The 22304-nt window shown below is 49.5% G+C and overlaps 1 protein-coding gene across 1 annotated transcript in view; it reads left to right on the forward strand.

Moving 5' to 3' along the window:
• The window catches only part of RAB40C (RAB40C, member RAS oncogene family), a 31488-nt gene extending 10935 nt beyond the window's left edge, over positions 1-20553 (forward strand). The window contains exons 2-6 of the mRNA XM_083872779.1: positions 6155-6215; positions 7931-7991; positions 14491-14568; positions 15188-15410; positions 17183-20553. Coding sequence (XP_083728905.1) covers positions 6155-6215; positions 7931-7991; positions 14491-14568; positions 15188-15410; positions 17183-17463 — 704 coding nt within the window. The 3' untranslated portion in view covers positions 17464-20553. The remainder of the gene's footprint in view (positions 1-6154; positions 6216-7930; positions 7992-14490; positions 14569-15187; positions 15411-17182) is intronic.
• Positions 20554-22304: the final 1751 nt, after the last annotated feature.

Genomic DNA, 22304 nt, shown 5'->3' on the forward strand with positions numbered 1-22304 from the left:
TGCATGGATCATCTCAGGAAAGGACTAGTAACATCCTGGAAATGTCTGGTGACATCTGTGACACCCAGGGACTTTGGTAGAATAAACAAGTCGCCTTTGGACATTGCTCAGGTATTTGCTGGCATTTGGGATAAATGAATTTCTGCACTAATGGCCCTAGGCTGGACTTAGCAGAGCACAGAAAGGCTCCAGTTCCAAGGCAGCCTTTGCACTCTGTGCAGCACAGATTGTTTTTTAATCCAGCAGGAAGGTTGGCACAGCCCTTTGGAGGGAGAGGGAGGGACCTTTCAGCACCTCGTGTCTTGCATACACACCAATAAGATGACAGCTGGTTTATGTGACAGAAAACATGCTGGTGTGTCCCCAGAGATGTGCCAGGAGGAGTGTGAGTGACACCCAGCCAGGCTCTGCCAGCCCTGCAAGAGGGTTTGGAGAAAGGCTCACCCTGACCAGACCCCTCATGGAGAACCTGGCTGGAAGGAACAGAGCTCTCATGCATAATTGATGTTCTCACAAAAATTCACAATTGCTCTTGTGTTCTTGGCATCCACAGTGTTGTCTAAACTCTTGATAAGGTTTAAAACCAAATTTACCCATCTCTGCTTAGTCACGGTTCCTGGAGTCCTTGAGAAGCTTCATCATGGATTCATCTTAATGTTTTCCTTTTGCAAACACACAGCACAGGATTTGCAGTCCATTGACCCACTCTAAAGTGTTCCCAGGTGCTTATCTACCTTTGTGGCAGTGAGAACATGCATTTAATCCCACCTGCACAGTGGGTGATTGCAGCTTTGATCCTTGCCTGTGTTGTAAGGAAGGATTGTCACAACACAGGTTACAAATTCCTGGCTGGATGCTCTTGGTGTTGGGCTGTTTTATAATCATGGCGTGTCTCTGGATCTGTCAGCTCCTTGTTCTCAGGGCTCTGCATCTCTCTCTCCCTCCCAAGGCTCCTCTCTGGTGCCACACAGCACCACCAGCCCTTCACAGCTGGTTACTCAAGTTCACTGTGAAATCTCAGCAAGATAAATATTTGATGTGTGTTCTCTGTGTTTTCATTGCAGCCCTGTGCTCTCCTCTCTTCCCAGCAGCCAGTGGTCAGTGTGGCACTAAATTTACAAACCTTTATGGAGACCTTTTAAGAGCCCCAGACCTCCTGCACTCAGCAGAGCTGACAACCTGTGAGCAAACAGAGGAGGCTGCAGCTTTGGGGGGAAAATCCAACATTTTCAGTTACACATTTGTGTTGTGCTGGCTTCAGCTACACTAATGACAGCCACAAACCAAAGTCCATCACCAGGCTGGCTGGGTGAGGCACTGTGGTGACACAGTGAGTCTTTCTGGTGACAGTCTTAAAACTTCCAACTTGAGCAGAGCATTTCTTGTAGTGCTCAGATGCTGTCAGAGTTGCAGAGTGCAGCCACTGATTTAATTATGTCTGTAGATAAAGGAATAATCCACTGAATTGCACCATTAGTCAGGTAACTAAAGTCCACTCAGTTTATCTTATTTCTTATTTATATGATGCATTGAGTGGAGGCTTGGCCTTGGTTCATCATCACTATACACCTCCAATTTTGCCTGTTGACCTTATCTATCACTTTGCAAGCACAGGTTGGTTATCTTCTTTTGAAATAAACCAAATTTGATTTTTAGAAGGAGGAAAAAGCTGAGGTTGTGTTATATAGCACGTGTCTGTAAGCTGGGGGAACTGAGTTTTAATGAAGTTAAAATAATGTGCACTGGTTTGGGTTTTTTGTGGGTGGACTAAGAGCGAGGTGGATTCCAAACTCCCACAAGCAGAAACATTCATGTAAGAAATGAGGTGGCAAAAGCATCTTTGGCCAATCTGACTCATGCAAACTGGAAATGACTGCAAGTGACAAGGAGTCTCTCAGAAGGAAAGCAAGTTTGTCTTAAAACTATATCAATATTTCGCTAGAGTGCACTGATTTATTTTTACTACTTTTTAATATTTTTTTTCCTTCGGAAAGAGATTTTTGAGCATCACTTGGAATGTCTTCTGTCCTAGATTTGTGAATAAATTATGTTCTTCTTGGAGACACTGCAGATGCAAACGGGAGATGGTGCTGGCAGCTTTTGGGGAATGTCTTAGGAAAACCTGCTAAGGTGGGATGAGCCCTGGTTGTACCTTTGTGATGTCTGTGTAGGCATTGTTAGCTGGGTCTTGGATCATCAGAGCATCCCTGGAGGAGGACACTTGGTTTGGACCAAGAACCTAAAATGCAATGTTGGGAATCACCTTGGAAAGCTGAAGGAGAAAAGAGGCTCATGCTGCTCTTAGGTTTTGCTCAAACCTGCCTTTTTTAAGGGGAAGTACCCTTGTGGCCCACACCCAGGTTAGGGCAGAGTCACTCTGCAAACTTGTCTCCTTTCTCTGCAACAAAGACCCACACAAAACCCAGAGGCCAGCAAGTAGTAAATATTTATAGAGATTTGTTCACTTGAGCTATTTAAAGCAATTTTCCTGAGAGATCAACCTCTTTAAAGAGAGAGCATGGAATGCACATCTCCCTTTTCCAGTGTGGCTTCCACATCCCTGTACTTGCTTGGCTTCTGCCTCCTCCTCTGTGTTTTTGCTGCTGGTGCAGGTGCAGGGCAGAGGTTTGGCAGGGTGGACATTCACCTGTGTCCAAGCCATGGATCCCCAGGGACAAAGGGAACAGCCTGATACAAAGTGGTGTGAAAGGTTTTACTTTTCCTGTTCACATCAAGTGTCATCTTTTGGGTGAAAGCTTTAAGTGAGCTCAGGTTGGATGTGGAGTTTTCAGGTGGAACTGATGCAAAGTGTGTTGTGCTTGGCGTGAGTAGTTCGGAAGAGATCAGAGATTCCTATAACACATCCCGTGGATTCCCATGGGAAAATGGCTTGTGCTTTCTTAGATTTTCCTTATAGCAACTGGTGAAAGAAAGAAAGGTTTGGGATTCCCTGGGGCTTTGCCCAGGAGAATGAAAACCCAGCTCCAGGAGGAGAATCGGGTGTCCCACATCAGGCTTGGTACAGCAGATCCCTCTGCACAGTGCCCAGTGCCACATCAGCTCTCTGCTCCAGGAACAGGGCTGGGATGGCATCAGTGTAAGCAGGAGTCTAAAGCAGGACTGGAAAAATAACATAGGAATCAGCCCGAGTGCTAAATCCTGATAGAACAGCCCAGACTTGTTCCCTGAGCCTCATTGGCTTTGTTACATCACGCTGATATCGGTGCAGAAAGAGATCAGTTGATAGAAAATAGGCTTTAAAGAGGAGTGTTTTCTTTTCCCGGGCAGGGCAGGGCGGGTTCCCTGGGCTGTGTGTGCCACAGGAGCAGCTCAGTGATGGGGTTTGCCCCTCCCTGTCACTGGGGTGGGAGCAGAGGGCAGAGCAGTGTCCACCCCAGAATAAGAGGTGATGCTCACTCAGGTCGGGGAAACCCTGTCACCTGCAGAAATTAAGCTCTAAAAATTTGCCTTAACTTATGTCTGGGCTGCCTGAAATGTAAAGGCAGAGCCCTGGTTTGGCCGTGGCCATGCACTAGGTGATGTCAGTGGCTGCTGTGACCCTTCTGTCCCCACATCCCTGGGACAGGGGAGAAGCCAAGGCTGAGCTTGGACCTGGGAAAGGGAGCTCGACTGCTCAGTTTCCATGTGAGCTGTAAATGTGGGAGTGCCTTGGGCTGCAGCTCAGGACATGGTTGTATCTTACTGGGATTGAAATATAAGGGCCCAGCACTGCTGTTTACCACCGTGGGGAATCCCATGATTTTCAGGGCACCTTTAATTGATGCAGATTTTGTGGCCCCAGTGAGCCATGGGAGAGCTGTACTTGTGCACTGCAGCCTCCTCAGTGTTAACCAGCTAAAATAACAGGCCAAAACCAGGGAGTGCCTTTGAGCTGTCCTGATGCACTGAGGGTTTATGGAAAAGGGAAGCTTTTGGAGAAATTTTCTCCAGAACATTGCAGTTGTGCAGGTTTTTGTCCTTCATTAATGAGCTTGTAGGCAGAGTTTGCTCCAAAACCTTTTGTAAATTCAGTCCTAGTCTCAGTTTGGGTGTTTGCCAGTTAAAAAGTGCAGCACTTTCCTCAGCCCATTACCAGATTAACTGGAGTGTGTGTGACCTCCTCAGTGTATGTAACACCCAAAGACTGGTGTCCCTCTGGATTAAAGTATGTGGTGTAGTTTCAAATGAACATAGATTATTAAAAAAAAAAAAAATTAAAGCATTTCTCTGGTGACCAAGTTGTGAGTTTTGAGGATAAGGAACCCATGAACATAATGAAGAGATCTGTGTATTTGACATTTCCGTTAACAAGTTTCCTTCTCTTCCCACTTAAGCTGAACCTCTCTCACTTCTAAAAGCTGTAATCAAGCAGTTTGTTTCAGCTCAGTGCTGGCATTTTTGGAACTCTGTGCCCTCTGTGCCCTGAAAACTGTTCCTGTCCCCCCTTTCATGCAGCTGCTCCACCTGTGCACTGAGGGTGATGGGGACTCACTGCTGACAGAGGGCTCTGAGGAGCAGGCAGAATCTCTGAGGATTTCACATCTGAAACAGAGCAAAGGGCTTAATTTGCCTCTTCCCCAACAGCCTATCAGATCCTGGTAGGGGAAGATGTCTGGGTGTTCCCTTCTGGTAGCAGAGCAGCCTCACTCCCACTACTCCTCACCACCCCTGGGGATGAGGGAGATTTATATCTGCCTGAAAATAAATACAGATCATTCACTTGTCTCTGGAGGAAGATAAAATGTAAACTGCCTATTTTCTGTGATACAGCGCTGGAAATAGTTAGAATTTAAGATAATTATCTTTATTGCTTTTTATAGCACCCTATGAAAGCTGAAATCTAATTTGTTTTTCACTAACAGGGAACTCCTGTGGATGACTCAGAAAAATCCATTTGCTTTATTGACAAACTTGTCTGGTTGTCAGGGCAGTGTTCTCCTTGCAGGAAAAGGGAAATGCAGGTCATAACACAACAGTGTGGGGTTTTTAATAGAGATTCAAAGTTTGATATCTGTTGGCAGGAGGAAAATCTAAGGTTGATGCAATTAGAGTGAAGTGACTCTGCTTTATTAAAAGGTTGTAAATTAGTTGATGCTTCAGTGGGTGTGCAGTAATGGTGCTCTGTGCTGTGTTTATGCAACTTCACAGCACTTGAAGCTTATTATCAAGAGCTTGCCAAGAAGCTGCTGCTTTTCCTGGTGCCCCTTGGCTTTGGGAAGGAGGTGGGAGATGCAGTTGTGCCTCTTGCCCTCCACCTGGGGCTACAGGGAATGCTGTGTTCAGTGTGCTTTGGGCCTGTTCCCTGCAAGGGGAGTTGATTTTTTTTTTAAACTTCTCAGTCTGACTGTGAGACAAGCTCCCAGTTTTAATAAATTTCTTGTGTATCTGAAGTAGTGGACACCCCTTGTGTGTGAGTGAGCTGTGTGCCAGCACAGCTGGGTGTTGTGCTTTGGGGGTTTCTGCTGCTCCAGTGCTGTGGCTCCATGAAAAGCAAAAGCAAATGTCTCTGTGCTGCATCTCAGACACAGGGGAGTGTGTCCTGCCTTACCTGCCCCTCTGTGATCCACACCTGCTCAGAAGAGACAGCAATCTTTGGGCAGCCTTCCTGTAACATCTCCCAAAATGTCCTGTGCCTGCAGACAGTGTTTGAGAAAATCTGTGACTATATGCTAATGTAGCAGAGATGTATCTGAATTGTTTCTGTCTGTGGCTCACTCCCCAAAAGTCTAATTTATATTTATATTATATCCATACTGGATAATGCTACAAATCACTGAATCTCAAAGAATCATGGAGTGACTTGGGTTAGAAGGAACCTTAAAGCTCACCTTGTTCCATCCCCTGTGCCATGGTCAGGGACACCCTCCTAGGTTGCTCCAAGCCCCATCCAAACTCTCCTACAGCTCAAGTTTTAAGAGGTTTAAAACCACAATGAAGAAGTCAGAAGCCGTGTAGGGGTTAATGGTGTTTTCATGGAGCAGGACTCTGTTCCTGTTAGGTCTCTGTAGCTCTCCTCAAAGAGGCAGCAGAGCCAGGAGGAGAAAACATCCCTTTAGGAAACATGAAATGAGCTCCATGTGGGCACAGCAAGGTCCTTGTGTGTCTCTGAAGATGTTCTCAGAGTTTGCTCAGCTTCTCATTGCTTTTCTTTCAGGCATTGACTACAAGACCACTACTATCTTGTTGGACGGCAGAAGGGTCAAGCTGGAGCTCTGGTGAGTGTTTGTGAGCCTTTAACCCAAACCCTGGGAGCTCAGGCCAGGGGACAGGGACAGGGGGCTGGGGGGACACTGTGCCAGGCTGTGCAGAGTGTGCACCATCCCTGGCTCTGTGCTGGGAGTTCCTGGCTGCTCTTACCAGAAAGATTCCTTTCTGTCAGTCCAGTGGCACAAACACCGTGCTGCTCTTTGCTGGAATAGTTTGAATTCAGTCATTGTCTGTCATAACTGAGCATTTTCACTGTTTCTCTGCACTTGAGACCCCACCTGTAGTTCTGTTGTCCAGAGCTCCTGGCACAAGAAAGTCGTGGATATGATAGAAGAGGTTCATAGGAGTTCATGAAGATGTTCCAAGGGCTGGAGCCAGGCTGGGAGAGCTGGGGGTGCTCACCTGGAGAGGAGAAGCTCCAGGGAGAGCTCAGAGCCCCTGCCAGGGCCTAAAGGGGCTCCAGGAGAGCTGGAGAGGGACTGGGGACAAGGGATGGAGGGACAGGACAGGGAGGAATGGCCTTCTGTGGCCAGAAGGGCAGGGTTAGATGGGATATTGGGCAGGAATTGTTCCCTGGGAGGGTGGGCAGGCCCTGGCACAGGGTGCCCAGAGCAGCTGTGGCTGCCCCTGGATCCCTGGAAGTGTCCAAGGCCAGACTGGACAGGGCTTGGAGTGACCTGGGACAGTGGAATGTGTCCCTGCCCATTGCAGGGGGTTGGAACTGGATGGTGTAAAATGTCCCTTCCAACCAAACTGTAACATCATTCTATGTTCCCATACAGCTCTTGGTCAGTGAGGGATTAATATTGTTTTGGAAGCAATACTGGATTTTCCTGAAATCCAAGGATGAGAAATAAAATCAAGAGAAGGGAAGTAGAAGAATAAAACAGGTGAAGCCCTCAGTCCCCCAGCAGCTTGACATTTCTCAGTGCCTTGAGTAGAAAATTAAAACAAGCTGTGAACAGATGTCACAGCACCAGGGTGGGGTGAACCCCTGGAGAGCAGGACTGGGAAGTGCAGGACAGGATAGGTAAGGACAGGTAATCTGTTCCCTACCTTGGTTTTCACACAGATCCTGTAGGGAATGACAGAGCTCCTAAAACATGGAGTTAAATATCCCCTTACAAATGCTTGGGTCAAATAACAGGAATATTAGTAACATGTGTGGATTGTTAAATAGGAATGAGCTCCATGTTCTCAGCCTCAGTGAGTGACTCTAGCAGTGTGTAGTTTGGTGCTTTAATTACACCCCTGCTCTCTGAAGCTGAATGGCCTCATTTTTCTGACAAAAAAGAACAGAAGCAGCTAATTTATCTCTTCTAGCCTCCATGGTTTTATGTGCCACTTGGACTCTTGTCTCTCTTGTAAGATGCTTATTTTAACATTTCATCCCCAGGTGTGTAGTAACTTAGTGCTTTCCTCTTGAAACCATCTTTTTATACTGTAATTCTTGAGCTGGAGAACAGCAGAGGAACTGGAAAGCTGATAGCAGTGATTGATGATGCCTTAGTATAATCTTTTACCATTACTTACCCAGTATTTGATTGTTGAGGGAGAAGGACATGTAAGCACAGGCTGTTAGATTGATATCCAGGATCCTACAAAGCTTTAGATCTGACAAGATCAACACTGATTTTTATTTTATTTTTTATGGCCAGTAGGAGATATGGTGTATGGGAGCCAACTCTCCACATCTCACAGCTGTAACTTTTCTGTGTTTTAGGGACACCTCAGGCCAAGGAAGATTTTGCACCATTTTCAGATCCTACTCCAGGGGAGCCCAGGTGAGTGCTGCTCTCAGGACACATTTGCTTTTCCTTTAGGCTGTGTGAGTCTTTCCTGCCATAGCAAAGAGCTCTGAAGAGGAATGCACTGATCACCAAAAGCATCTCTGTGGATGACAAGAGACATTAAATATTGTCTTGTTGCCTGGGATTCTGTTCTTATGAAGTGGTGGGAGAGAAGGGAGTGAATGGCAGACTTTGCTAAACTCCTACAGAAAAGCTCTGTGCAGACAATATTCAGTCTTAATTTCTAGGGGAGGGCTGAGAGGTTTGGGTTAGAGAGGGTGAGGCAATTCTTGCTCTAGATCTGCCTTAGATGTTTAATGTGGGACCTCCTACTTTCTGAGGTTTTTAAAATTTGTTTAAATATGGCACTGGCTTTCCCAGTGGAGTTCTTCCAGCCTGTGTTGCTTTCGAGTCAGTTCCAAAAATAGGGGTGGCTCCTACTTGAGTGTTTGAGGCAGACTCAAACTAGAGCAGCTCAATTGGAACCTAAAGTATGTGTGTTCCTCAAAACATGAGGCAGAGTGTTACATTTTGATTTTCCCCTTTGGGCCCTGCTCCAGAGTAGCATCAAGATCCTCAACAGCACAAAAATCTTGTGGTCCTCTGTAAAAATTGCTGTTTAATAGTGTTTTCTCACATTCTGCTGTTGTCCTTTTAGTAACATGTCAGGGTCTCTCCAGGATAAAGTTTACCCAGGTTAAATGAGTTACTTTATTTTCCTTATTGTTTTCAAGTTGGAAAACAATAGGAGTCAGAAGCTGTATATCATCCTCCTGAGCATGCCAGTATCCTGGGAGATTCCCAGCCTTTGGGAAATGTTGTACTTCTACTCAAGCTCTTACCACTCTTGGCTTTTTGCTCCTTTCCTCTGTAAACCTTTGGTTTGCTAACTGGCAAATCCATGTTGTTCTCTTTCTATGACTTCCTGCAGATTCACTCATGCCATAGGCACAGGTGCACCTCATTTGGGGTGTCCTGTTTATTCATGTTAATGCACATCTCGGGTGGTCTGGATGCTTTGAGGCAGCTCCTTTGAAGCAGAAGCCAATTTCCTGGTGCTTGCAAAAAGGTGCAAGGGAAGAAGAGTTGCAGTTGTGCAGTGGGAGAGTGCAGGATCTCCCATTCACACGCTCAGTCCTGTGTCTGAGTTTTTTTCAGCTTCTACATTTCATTTTCCTTCAGCCTTTGCTACATTTCAGAAAAATCTGGAACTCCAATCACATAATCACAGTTTGCACTGAAAGGGAGCTTAAGGCTCATCTCATTCCAACCCCCATCCCGTGTGCAGGGACACCCTCCACTATCTCAGGCTGCTCCAAGCCCTGTCCAGCCTGGCCTTGAGCACTTCCAGGGGTCAGGAATCCACTATCTCCTCATGGAACCTGTGGGCTTGAGGCCACCTTTTTCCCCCTCACCAGTTAGAAGTGAACAGAACTAGTCAGTCTGGTTTTGTGGTGACCACAGAACTCAGCTTTGGTCTTTTCTAAGCCCTTGCTGTGTCAGATGCTCAGATCAAACTGGAGCTTTCTCCTCTCCAGGTGAGCACCCCCAGCTCTCCCAGCCTGGCTCCAGAGCAGAGGGGCTCCAGCCCTTGGAGCATCTTCATGGCCTCCTCTGGACTGTTACAAGGTGTTGGAGGCCCCAGAGCTGGGTGCAGTATCTAGATGTGTCTCCAGGATGTGTTCAAGGCTCTGTGCTGCACTGGCTTCTTTAGCTACAGCTGTTTGCTTTCCTTTCTACTGTCTTGGAATCCTCAGACTCCAGGACTTCTGCTGTAGGAGGGCTGACGCAAATCCCCTTGGAGGCAAGAGAAACAGCTTATTTAAACCAAAAGCTCAGGAAGAACAAATCCAGCAGAGAAGAGAGGTGCCAGCGTGGGAAAAGCTCTGTTTGAAGTTCAGTGTGATATTTGTACAAGAACAGATTGGTGTAAACTGGCCTTGAGCACCTTCACGCTGAGAATGAGTGGAAAGTTCTCACTCAGTAAAGGACTAAAGAGCACAAGGGGAGCTTGAAGAATGAGGTTCCAGAGAGGACTAGCACAGGTTGGCTGTGAGAGGAGGAGGCTGGCTCAGCAACCTGGCAGCCCTTCCCCAGGTCTGAAGAGCCAGTGCTCAAGAGAATACTCAGTATGAAAAGTGCCTCCAAGCCAGAGAAGCATGCCTGACTTTCCCACACACTCTTTATTGTTTCTCAAGTGTAGTGATAAGAATTGAACTTTCTGAAGTAGACCCTGGAGAGGTTGCAACATGGAAAAACAGTCTCCAGTCCATAGGAAGGTCTTCTTGGCAGTTTTTTTTTTCCCCCATGGCACAGCCTGGTGCAGTGCTCAGACTGAACTTCTGGCTGGTCCCTCCCCAGGGAAAGGACTCGAGTACCTTGGTGCCTTCCCCAGTCTCAGCTCCACACCAGTGGCCTGGGTCCTGAGCCATGGGACTTTCATGTTCAGCAGGAACTTCTTCCTCTTGAAATTATCTGCAGTAAAACATCCTTGCTGCTCCTGACGAGCTGGCTCTGAGCAGGAACCAGCCCCTTCTTCCAGCACGATTGCCTCAGGGTTTGCTGTGAGGATCACAGGCCTCTTGCCTTCCTCCCTGCCCTGCCTTAGCAGATCTGATCTCATCAGGGACACACTGAGCTCTGGGGCTCCAGGTGGAGGCTCCTGGTGCTGGTGTGCCTGACAAGCCTCTCCTTTTCTCTTACTTCCCTAAATGTTGAGTTTCCACTTCATCCCCTTGTCTGTTGGGTCTGCTGGGCCAGCAGGTCCTGAGCACATCACTTCAGGGTCTCCTTTTGGGGCAAAAGAGGAGCATTTGTGTCTGGGATAGCAGAGCACTGGCCTCCAGCACTGATGGGACAAGGGGAAATGTGCAGCCAGTGATGGTGACTGCAGAGCCAGGGAGGAGGGAGGGATGGAAACCAAGCAGTGTTGTCCCCTGCAGAGCCAGCTCAAAGTCTGCAGCCTTCTGTGGTGCAGAAGGATTTTTATGTTGCTTGTCACAGTGTGGGGTACAGTGAAAAGCATTTAGTCTGCTTAAAGATGCTGCAGAAATCTTTTTTGCTCTGGGTTTTGTGTTCCTTTTCTGCTTGGCTTCAAGGTCTCAGTCATTCCAGCAGAGCTGATCTCGGCTGTTGTGAGCAGCTGTGACTGTTCTGGTGCTGTGAGCAAATGCAAACCATTCCAAGAGTGATCACAGAGGGGAGAAAGAGCTGTGGTGGTACTTCCTGATCCAGCCAGGAAGGAGCAGTGATAGGACTGTTCCTGATGTCTTCCTGTGCCAGTGATTTAAACTGTTTCTGAAAATGTGGCTTGCCAAACTCTTCCCAGACAGTGTGATAAAATGCTCCCATCTTGCAGCAAAGCTGCAGCCCTAAAGAAGTGATGAATATTGTTGAGTTCTGCTTAGGCAGGTGGTTTGAAGAGCTGATGTTTATCCTGTTCAGGGCTTCTTAGTATGCAGGAAGGTGGTGGAATTTTGGCAGCTCAGCAGACTCAGGTGTGGATTCAGCCCTCCCTTATGGCTTTTTTGGTTGCTGCAAATACCTCACCTGCCTTGGGTCATTGGGACAGGATTGTCCAGCTGCTGGAGGAGCCTGCCCTGCGTGCCAAAATACTTATCAAAAGCTCAGTAATAAATACCCCCCTGATGTGCTGTGCTGTTGGGAAGAGGTTTGGCAGCAGGATGTCACTGCCCATGAGCCGAGGTGCCAGCTGGAAAGCCACCATCAAATGGAGCTGTGAGAGAACAGGCAGAAGACACTGCTCTGCTTCCTGTCAGCACTGGACCTTCTGTTTAAGGTTTATTTCATCCTGTGGGACAGAAAATTCACTCTGAGGGGCTCTTCAGCAACAGCTTTTTTTCCATCAGTGGAGAAAATCAGCAAGTGACACTTTCCTGGCCACTCTGTCACCTGCCTGCACTGGGCTGAGGTCCTTGGCAATTGTGCAAATGTTCCTAGCAGCTCCTTGTGTGCTTGAAGCCCCTAAAGCATCTGGGAAACCTTTTTATACAAGCCTGCTTTGCATTGACAGTGTGCAAGCTGATTTTCTCTTACCTTTAAAAGCTTTTTGCTTATAAATCTGGTCCAAACCTGCTGCAAGCAGGCAGAGATATTTCCCCACCACTACCTCAGTTGTGTGGACAGCTCTTTGTGCAAGCTCCTGCTGGAAGCAAATGTGGGTTTTGGCAGAAGAAGTGTCCACATGTGCTGCTGGATACAATAACTGGTGGTCTGTCTGTGTTCCTTGTTCATTATGCAAGGCACTCCTGGAAATTTGGTTGCTGAGGGTTGTGCCAATCCCAGTAATATGGAACAAAACCAGAGTGGGAATGAGCTCTGAAAATCCAACTGTGAAAAGACCCCAAATGGATTTGGGGATGAGTCTGGTCATCTTCTACCTACACAGAAGCTGTAGGCAAACTGAGGAGGAGAAAAAGGAAAGGCTGTTGGAGGGTTGTGAGGGGTCCAGGTCTCCTTGGTCTGCAAAGCTGAGCCTGGAGCTTTTCACTCCATACTGTGGGAACCTGGGCTACATAATGGTACAAAAGGGCTTTGTGAAACTGAAAATTGAAAGCTGTGAAGAGAATAGGGTGTTGACAACCATCTAAGCATTTAGAGAACAAATTAGGCTGCGAATGGGAAGCTGTTCATTTGTCGAGCTGAGGAAATTAAAATTCTGCACACATTATTCCAAAGGAGACTTTAAGAAAGCCTGACAGATCTTAGTTGGAACTGTCTGCAGGGATGGAGCCAGCTCCCTCCCTGTGCACGGCTGAGTGCTGTTCTCTCTGGGGCAGAAATGGCAGTGACAGAGTGGATTTGGGACGCTTGCTCTGGAAACGTGGTGTCTGCAGCACGCCAGGGCTACTTGGAAGGAGTGTGAGGTTATCTGGCAGCACCAGAGCTGGCCAGGGCTTGAGCAGCCTTCTTCCTCCCCCTGCTGAGCTGCAGCACAGCTGGGCTCCACACTCAGCTGGGCAGGAGAGGGATGGAGCAAGGCACAGACAACTTGGCCTCAGTGTTTTCTGACCTTTGTGGAGCTTTCCTGGACAATCCTCACTCTAAATGGAGTCATGGTGTGGCAGACAAGGTGTCGTGTTTTGCGTTTAGAACTCGTGGTCTCAGCCTTCCACCCTGCTGAAAACACAGGGGTGTGTTTTTGCTGAAGTTTTTTTACTCTTATTCCTATTCAAAGAAGATCCAGGCAGAAGCTGCCAGCAAGCCTTGAAAACTCTTTCCTTGTCAAGCATATTCCTGGCAGAGATAATCCTCACAAACCAGGTCTTGGGTCTGTTTCTCTTGGCTGAAGGAACTTGTCAATCCAGAAATGAAGCAAGTAGACATTATTTATCTTGCTGGCCATTTGTGTTGGAAGGGGCTCATCAAACCCTTTGCTTCGTTATTTCCTGGCTGTCATTAATTCTCACACACAGCCTTGGAAGCTGGAAATCAAAACAAATAAAGGAAAAATTAAAAGAAAGCTCAGAGTCTTTTTTTTTTTTTTTTTTCAATATGCAATTAAAATGTAATGCATCCTGCTAGTAGGTATTTCTAGATTGGGTCCTTGACAAGCAGAATCTTTGGTTTTGGAGGATTTTTTAATTATGGAAAACCATTACTCCCTTCTTATTTTTCCTCTCTAAATCTATGAGAAACGGATCCTTTTCCAAAACAAAAATTACCTCAATTTCTTTTGATTATGAAGTTTTTGGACTGTCCTAGAAATGAGACTACAAAAAAATTATGGACTCCAGGTGGGAGCTGCAGACTTTCCTTGAAGGAAACTGAAGGTGCTTCCCTCACCCCACAGATGCTTCTGCCATTGTGTAAACTCACCTTCAGGTCCTCCAGCCTCAAACCCACTTGCTCTTTGTGTTGGGCTGTCAAACATGAAGCCAACCCACCTGCCTTGCCTTCTGTGCCCTCTGCCCTTGTATTTTTGTGCATTGAGCCTTTCTCTGGGGGTACAAATGCAGATGTGGAGATGTTGGAGAGCCAGCAAGGACAGAAAAAACCAAACTTCACCTGGAGAGTGACTCCCGGGGATGGGAGCAGTGGGCAGTGAGACTGGGGGTGCAGCTCAGGAGTCAGAATTGTTCTACAAGGAAGAATCTGAATTGTTATTGAAAGGTGTGTTTCTGCCTCAGCAAGTTTGTAGCAGATTTGTGACAGGAGAGGGGTGTGTTTTGCTCCTCCAGATACAGCCACCAAGGCAGTTCCTCCTCCTGTGTAGAGACTACAGCTTTGGAAATTATTTGGGGGATATCAGAGCCAAAACAGGATTAAAACCTTCCCTAATGACCCGGGACTGTATTAGCATAGCCCTGTTGTCTCAATTTTTGCCCTGTCAGCACACAAATGGTGCAGCTGGAGCAACGTTCTGTCCCTTTGTTTCTTGTTTTTTGCACATGGGGGACTTCTGGGGCTGTCCTGCCCCTTTTACGTTGCCTACTGTGAAACTTCCTGATTGCTTCTGCTTGTCTTCCACCAGGGAATCCTCTTGGTGTACGACATCACTAACCGCTGGTCCTTTGATGGGATAGACCGATGGATAAAGGAGATAGATGAGGTAAGTGAAGGGAAGAACAGATGCAGTGATGTACAGCAGAGACATGGGGAGGCATCACCCAAGGTGTTACCTGATACAGGGACAGGAATGGCTCTGCTGTGGAGGGGACCTGATGGCAGTGCAGCTGTAAGTGAAGCAGAGCAATAAAAGTGTCTCTGCCCTCCACCTCTGTGTAAATCTGGAGTAGTAGGAAAGAGCTCAGGAATGGCCAAGAAAGACAGGAAATTTCCCTCAGAAATGAGTTGACTCAGAGGTTACAAATCAGTCCCCACCACACAGAGGTGCTGCTGGGCAGCTTCTGCTTCCTTTCTGTTCACTGCTATTGCAGCTAAGCAGAGTTCTTTCCTTGAAGGAAACTGAAGATGTTTCCCTCACCCCACAGATGCTTTTGCCATTATGTAAACTCACCTTCAGGTCCTCCAGAACAACCTCAAACCCAGCCTTTGAAAGGCTTGCTCTTTGTGTTGGGCTGTCAAACATGAAGCCAACCCACCTGCCTTGCCTTCTGTGCCCTCTGCCCTTGTATTTTTGTGCATTTGAGCCTTTTCTGTGGGGGTACAAATGCAGGTGTGGAGTTCTGGGTGTAACCACGATTTCTCCACTTCTCCCCGTGTTGCAGCACGCCCCAGGAGTCCCTCGGATCCTGGTGGGGAACAGGCTGCACTTGGCCTTCAAGCGGCAGGTGCCGACGGAGCAGGCGCGCGCCTACGCCGAGAAGAACTGCATGACCTTCTTCGAGGTGAGCCCCCTGTGCAACTTCAACGTCATCGAGTCCTTCACCGAGCTGTCCCGCATCGTCCTCATGAGGCACGGCATGGAGAAGATCTGGAGACCCAACCGAGGTCAGTGGGGGCAGTGGGGTGCCCTGGGTGGGAGGTTTGGGGAGCTGTGGCTGCCCCAGGTGGGAGGTGTGGAGCTGCAGGAGCTGCATCCACCCGACGTGGAGAAATGCCTCAGGCCAGACGAGCTGAAGCTGAGCCAGAAGCAGCAGCCTGGGCTGGGGTAGGGATGGGCAGCTCCACAGGGCAGTTCAGCATGTCTGGGACCTGAAGTGCTCTGGGGCATCCTCCACCTTTCCATTTACTCTGGATGGGCTGAGGGAAATTAAGCTCCCAGCTTGAAAGAACTTCAATCAAACAATGTGTGGGATAAATCCCAGTGTAAGCACCCTACTCCCTGCCCTTGCCTGAGCCTGTCTTCCTCGTTTTGGAGGGAAACAGAGTGTGCCCAAAGAGCTGAAAGGGACTAAATCCCTGCTGTCAGCCTGCAGCAGTGGGCTGGGTTATTCCATATATCCAGGCATGTGTGCCACAGGGAGGGAAACCACAAGCAGATTCCATGTTACGTCTCAGCCTGTTGAGTTTGAAGCAGAATAATCTCAGTTCCCACACTATTCCTGGCTGGAGGTAGCAGTGTGTGTCCCACTGCAGTCTGAGCAGCAGCAGATCTGTGTTCCTGGGGTGACCTGCTCTCATGTGGACTTTCAGCTCCTGCTCACCAGGGTGAGAAAATGCTGTTTTGCCAGCCCCAGTCACCAAATTTTCTGCCTGGGTCCCCAGCCTGGCTGCTGTGCCATGGTCTGCAGGTCACAGAAGGGTGGGGGGCAGAGCTGGGCTGGGCTGGATGCACAGACCTTTTCTGAAGCTTTTCAGAGGATTTGTAACTGCAGGCTGCCTGCTTGAGAATGGAAAGGGCAAAAGGAAACAGCCACAAATTATGCCAGAGCAGGCTTAGATTAGACATTAGGGGAAATTTCCTCAGAAAAAGGGTGGTCAGGCATTTAAACAGGCTGCCCAGGACAGCAGTGGAGTGACCATCCCTGGAAATGTTCAAAAAAGATGCAGATGTGGCACTTGGGGACATGGTTTAGTGGAGGCATCGGCAGTGCTGGGGGAATGTTGGACTCGATGGTCTTAGAAGGCCTTTCTAACCTAAATAATTCTGTGATTCCATGAACGAGAGGAGCTCCCTAGCAGGGAATGAGGAGCTGCCTGCTCGGGAATGGCAGCGTGGCTTTGGCAGGAGGATGAGGAGTGCCCTCGTGTGGCCTCTGGCAGGGAATTCCCCGGCAAGGAGAGGGACTTCCCAAGGCAGGCTGAGCTGGGAGGATGCTGGGAAGCTGGGAAGGGCATAGTGGTGCTCTGGGTGTTCTGGCTTCTTGGGCTCTCTGTGGCCTGGGGGTTCTGCAGAGAGCTGCCCCCTGAGCAGGTCCCAGGTGACACTGTCCTGTTTCAGGCCTTGCTGGCCCTGTCACCTCTTTCCCAGGCACATCCTGGTTGCCAGAGAATGGCTTGAGAAGCCAAGTGTCTGTCAGGAATGTGAGCCAGGGCTGGCAGTGCCTAACCCTGTGTTCACACCAAAGCTGGTGTCTGGCAAAGCACAAACCTCCAGCAGCAGAGGACTTTTTGATTTCCCAAGCTTTCAAAGCGATTTCACCTTGATTTCCCAAGCTTTTGTCCTGAATATCCTGCTCCCTATTCCTGGCTCCCGTGCAATCAATACTGACATATCTCCCCGAGGAGCTGGAGCTGTGCAGCACAAGGAATAACTGTGGGGGGAACGGCAGCCCAGGAGATCTCCTGGCCCTTGACTGTGTGGTCCTTTCTCCCCGCAGTGTTCAGCCTACAGGACCTGTGCTGCCGAGCCATCGTGTCCTGCACCCCGGTGCACCTCATCGACAAGCTGCCCTTGCCCGTCACCATCAAGAGCCACCTGAAATCCTTCTCCATGGCCAACGGGATGAACGCGGTGATGATGCACGGCCGCTCCTATTCCCTGGCCAGCAGCGGGGGCGGCAGCAGCAGCAAAGGGAACAGCCTGAAGAGATCCAAATCCATCCGGCCTCCCCAGAGCCCCCCACAGAACTGCTCGCGCAACAACTGCAAGATCTCTTAGCAGGATGGGCCACCCCGAGCTCGTGTGGGATCCACGCCCGCCCGCCGACCTACAGCTGTTTGCACACCGAACCCTTGTCCACTGGATCCTCTGGGATGGGCCACCACGGCTGCTTTTCCAATGGCACGCACAAGCGTTAGGAATGCGCTCACGTTTTGGCTTGGCATAGGAAGAATCGTGGTGCCGGCTGGATCCCACAGCGCTGGCGGGGAGAGGATCTGCCAAGTGACCCTCCAAGAATGCTTTGGGCTTTGCCTCTCGGCCTGGGGTGGAAAATTCAGCAGCTGCCGGGTTGGGGAGGGGGGAAGGGGGGAAAAAAGGCTCATCCAGTCTCAATGGAGCAATGGATTTAATGGAAGATTGAGAGGCTTAAGGGAGTAGGCAAAGGAGAGTCTGTGCTGCAACTTTTAACTCTTGGCCTCCTGAACAGATTGCTGGTGCAATAGTGATCGTTGGATGTAGACAAAAAGAAACAGGGACAGGGGGAGTAATGACAGTTTTCACCGGGATGTTAACCTGCTGTTGCCAAAAAAAAAAATCCAGAGAACAAGGCAAGAGTTGGCCAATTGGAAAGGGGAAGGCAGCGCTCCGTCTGCTGCCTTCACTTATTTATGTAAATATTATACATATATATAAATATCACTTGTTTTTTAAGGGTTTTTTTAAGAAGCAGTCAGGGAAAATTTTATGCAGCCATGTAAATACAAGCACTGGATTGACTTTCCCAGTGTCAGCAAAGTGGACAAGTGGAGGATTTTCCAATGAAAACACATAAATGCTTTAAGAGACTTTTCCCTCACTTCTGGGCTCGTGCTGGCGTTTTTAAATACTACATGTGCAGAAGGAAAGGACGATTGGTGTGGAACATGCCCCAAGCTGCTCTAGTCCTGTCATTCCCTAGCAGCTGTGAGTGCAGAAGGCAGGGTGGGATGGCAGTGCATGGAGAGGCAGAGCAGCCAGGCCGGGGTCCTGGGGGCTTGGAGTGTTCTGGCAGGCAGGAGGAAGAGGCAGCTCTGGGATCAGACTGATGCCTTGCTCTCTTTGTGCTTTCTTGTCAGGGATTTGGGAGCAGGGGGTGGAAGCATTGTGCCTAAAGCAGAGGAAAAATGCTGAATTTTGTCCCTTATTGCTGCAAAGCCTCAGCCATTGCTTCTAGTGCCCTCCATCCATGACAGCAGGCCATGAGACAGACCCTGGATCCTGGCTGCTTCCAGCTTTGCTTTCCCATAGATGCTGCCTGAGCTCGTGCTGCTGTGGCTCCTCCTGGATGAAAGTGGGAAAGGGCAGAAAGAGCTTTTCCCACTGGAGCATGAAGGAGCAGGGACTGGGAAGGTGGAATATCAGGGTGGGGAAACAGCAATCTCCAGGTCCCTCAGTGGCAAAATCACTTGGGGCAATCCCAGAAGATTGGGAGAACAAACTGCTTTGCTCCATGAGATGGCTCCTGGATCTTGGAGGGGCAAGAGCTTGGGATGGATCTCCTGTCAAGCAAGTGCAGCTGCCTCCCTGGCTTTGTTCCACAGCTCACCTGTGCTGGAAACTCACCGGGAAACTGAGGAATAGCACCCAGCCCTTATCCCAAAAGCTGAGGGAGCCTGGCAGTGGGGCTGGGCTGTGGTGGCAGGTTCTCACAGGTGGCCAGGGTGTGCAGATCGTGAGCAGCGTGGTAGCAAGTGAAGTGTGCAGTGCTGCCATCCCATCCTGGGGTCAGCTCGCTCTGCTCCCCCTTTCCAGGCAGCCTGGGGCACTGTGTGGGCAGAATGAAGCCACTGCAGCTCCTGCGTGGCCGACGGACCCGCTGTGTCCAGGCAGGAGGGACACAGGGACACGTCCCCACTGTGGAGACACTGCTGTGTCCAGGCAGGAGGGACACAGGGACACGTCCCCACTGTGGGGACATCGCTGTGTCCAGGCAGGAGGGACACAGGGACACGTCCCCACTGTGGGGACACTGCTGTGTCCAGGCACAGGGAAGGGAGGGACACGTCCCCACTGTGGGGACATCGCTGTGTCCAGGCAGGAGGGACACAGGGACACATCCCCACTGTGGGGACATTGCTGTGTCCAGGCACAGGGACAGGAGGGACACGTCCCCACTGTGTCCAGGCACAGGGACAGGAGGGACAGTCCCTTCCCTTGCTCCCAGCCCAACCTGGGAGGTGCCATAGGCTTCCCCCTGCCCTCCCTGCAGAGCACAGCACTTAGGGCAGGTCTCTTGGCTCGGCTCTCTCGTGCTTTATCACCCAGCTCAATGAGCGAGGACAGAATTAAACCCCAGGCAGGTGGAGGGAGAGAGGAATCCTTTGAAGGGATGCTTTGGCTCGAGAGCAAAGGCACAGCCGGGCCCGTCCCGGTGGCACCAAGGCCGGGGGATTTGGAGGACCTGTCTGGGACGGCCGGCACCTGTTTCCCATCACTTAACAGGCAGCAGAAGACAATCGCTGGCTCAGCAGCACAGGGATATACGGCCAACAGGTGGGGCACCGCCAAGGGTGGCTCTTCCTCCCGGGAATCACCCCCGGGCACCGCGGGACTGAGAGGGGTGAAGGGATCATCCTTCCTGAAATCACCGAGCTGCTGCATGTCTCAAAACTCGCTGTACCTCTGCTTTGGTTTGGCTGTGCCACATGTGCCACCTCCCCACGCTGTTTCCCTGTGGTTGGTTTGGGTTTTGTCACCCTGTGAAGTCTCACGGATCCTGTCTGGAGTGGGGATGGAAGATTTCCCTGGAGAGATTGCCCAGCAACAAACTTTTTTTTTTATTATTTTTTAATTTAAAAGGAAAAGATTCTTGCATCTGATGTCAACACTAGTCTGTAGCTGCTCTCCAACACTTGTACCATTCCTGAGTTGGGTTTTTTTTGGACTATCCTTTTATTTTTTTATTCCTTTGTACAGTCAGTGTTGTTTAACTGATTCTACATGGTTTTGTTTTGTATAAATTAAAGGTTTTTTTGTTTGTTTTGAACTACCAACTGAAAAGAAGAGAAGTTGTATCTGGTTTTGTGTGGGCTGGGAAGAAGTTGCAGGGAAAAGGCAGTGGTTTTGCCCCATGCTTGGGGATTTGGAACTGTTTGTGGTACAGGTGTGTATTCCCATTTCCAGGCCATCCACAAAATAACTTGGATTACATTTTCTGGGGAGTCATGATTCCTTTTCCCATTTCCAGGCCATCCACAAAATAACTTGGATTACATTTTCTGAGGAGTCATGATTCCTTTTCCCATTTCCAGGCCATCCACAAAATAACTTGGATTACATTTTCTGGGGAGCAGTGATTCCTTTTCTGTAGCTCCAGAAGATAAATCTGTTATTGATTCTCACAGAACCACTGACTCGGGGTAGTGGAGCCCTAAGAAAACACAAACTCACCTCCAGCAGGGTTGGTCCTGTAGGTGGCTGGAGGAAGCCAGGCTCTCCTGCAGTTTGCCAGGAGTTGTGCCCAGTCCCTGCTCCACAAGGACAGGACAGGTACAGTCAAAGCCTAAATCCCTTGTTTGTGTCTGGGTGATGCTGGGGGAGCAGCAGTGCTGTGGCAGCAGTCCCATCCTGCCCAGCCTGGAGCAATCCTGGAACAGACAGGACTGACAGGGAGAGGATGCTCAGGGGGCTCAGAGTGTCACACCAGGGTGGCCTTCAGAGGCACCAGGACCCCCAGAGAAGGGGGATTTGATCCTGGGGTGGAGGGAGACTTCTTGTCTGATCCCCTTCTCCCAGCCCACCTCCCCTTGACCTCCCTTTTCCCCTGCCTTCTCACTTCCCTCGGATCAGATTTTCCACTTCGTACCAGACTGGCCATGCTTGTTTTAACAGCTTAAGTAGTAATTGCTGGGGCTGGGAGGGGGCAGGGGGAAATGAGATCGTGTCTGCAGCCTGGAAAACCCTGGAGCTAAGGTGAAAGCCTGGTCAGAGAAGAGGCACACAGCCCTTTTTTTCCCCCCCTTTTTTTTTCTTCTTCAGGGGGTTCTGGAAGTGTCTGTTCCCGCTCCCAGGGCCGAAACAAAGGCTGTGTGTGGTTTCAGGTGGGGTCGGGACAGCCGGAGCCCATTAGGGCGGAGCAGCGGGGGCTGCAGCTGTGTCTGCTCGGGAAGAGCAGGGCAGGAAAACACTGCACAGCCTCAGCCGGCTGGGAAGGCTGCAGGAGCTTCTGGGCTCCCTCTGCTCCTCGGAGAAAGGAGGAGGGAGCAGGTTGTTCTGGGATGATTCTGGTCACTGAGTGTGTTTCTCCACCCTTTTGGTGAGAGGTTTCTTGGGTTGGTCCCATTGTCCCACAAAGACTGGGATGTGGTGGTGACCTTTGTGCAACTGCAAGATGCTTGAAAATGAGGGTAGAGTTACCCACGGGTGCATTGGAAAGGCAGGAGCCACTGGGTGCAGCAGGTTCTGGGAGCAGGGGCATGTGGCACAGCATCCTTCCCTCCAGGACACGGTGCTGAGCTCATTCCTTGTCTTGGAGGGAGAAGATGAACCATAAAACCCTCATCTGTGTCTGGGATCTTTGAAAGTGACCCCAAAAATACCTGTTCTAGGGGTGCCATTGGTGCCTGGAGAGATGGAGGTGAACAGTTTGGGACTGTTGAGATGGTGGAACTACTGTGGGCTTGGTCAGGGTGGGAAAAGTTGCTTTGTCGTTCACCTTTGAGTTGAAGGAGCACTAGAAGAGGTTGTGTCCCAAGGTGTGGGTGAGGATTTCCAATTTCCAGCCACGCAGCAGCTGCCCTTCTTCCATCCGGCCTTGCACCACTGAGGTGAAGGTTCCTGCCATGTCCTTGCAGCTTCTAATCTTGAGAACACAGGCATGAAGCAACTCTGATGTGAGATATGTCACCCTCTGGGGCTGC

Source organism: Zosterops lateralis (assembly GCF_965231275.1).
Source record: "Zosterops lateralis genome assembly, chromosome: 15".
In the NCBI taxonomy this organism is placed as follows: Eukaryota; Metazoa; Chordata; class Aves; order Passeriformes; family Zosteropidae; genus Zosterops; species Zosterops lateralis.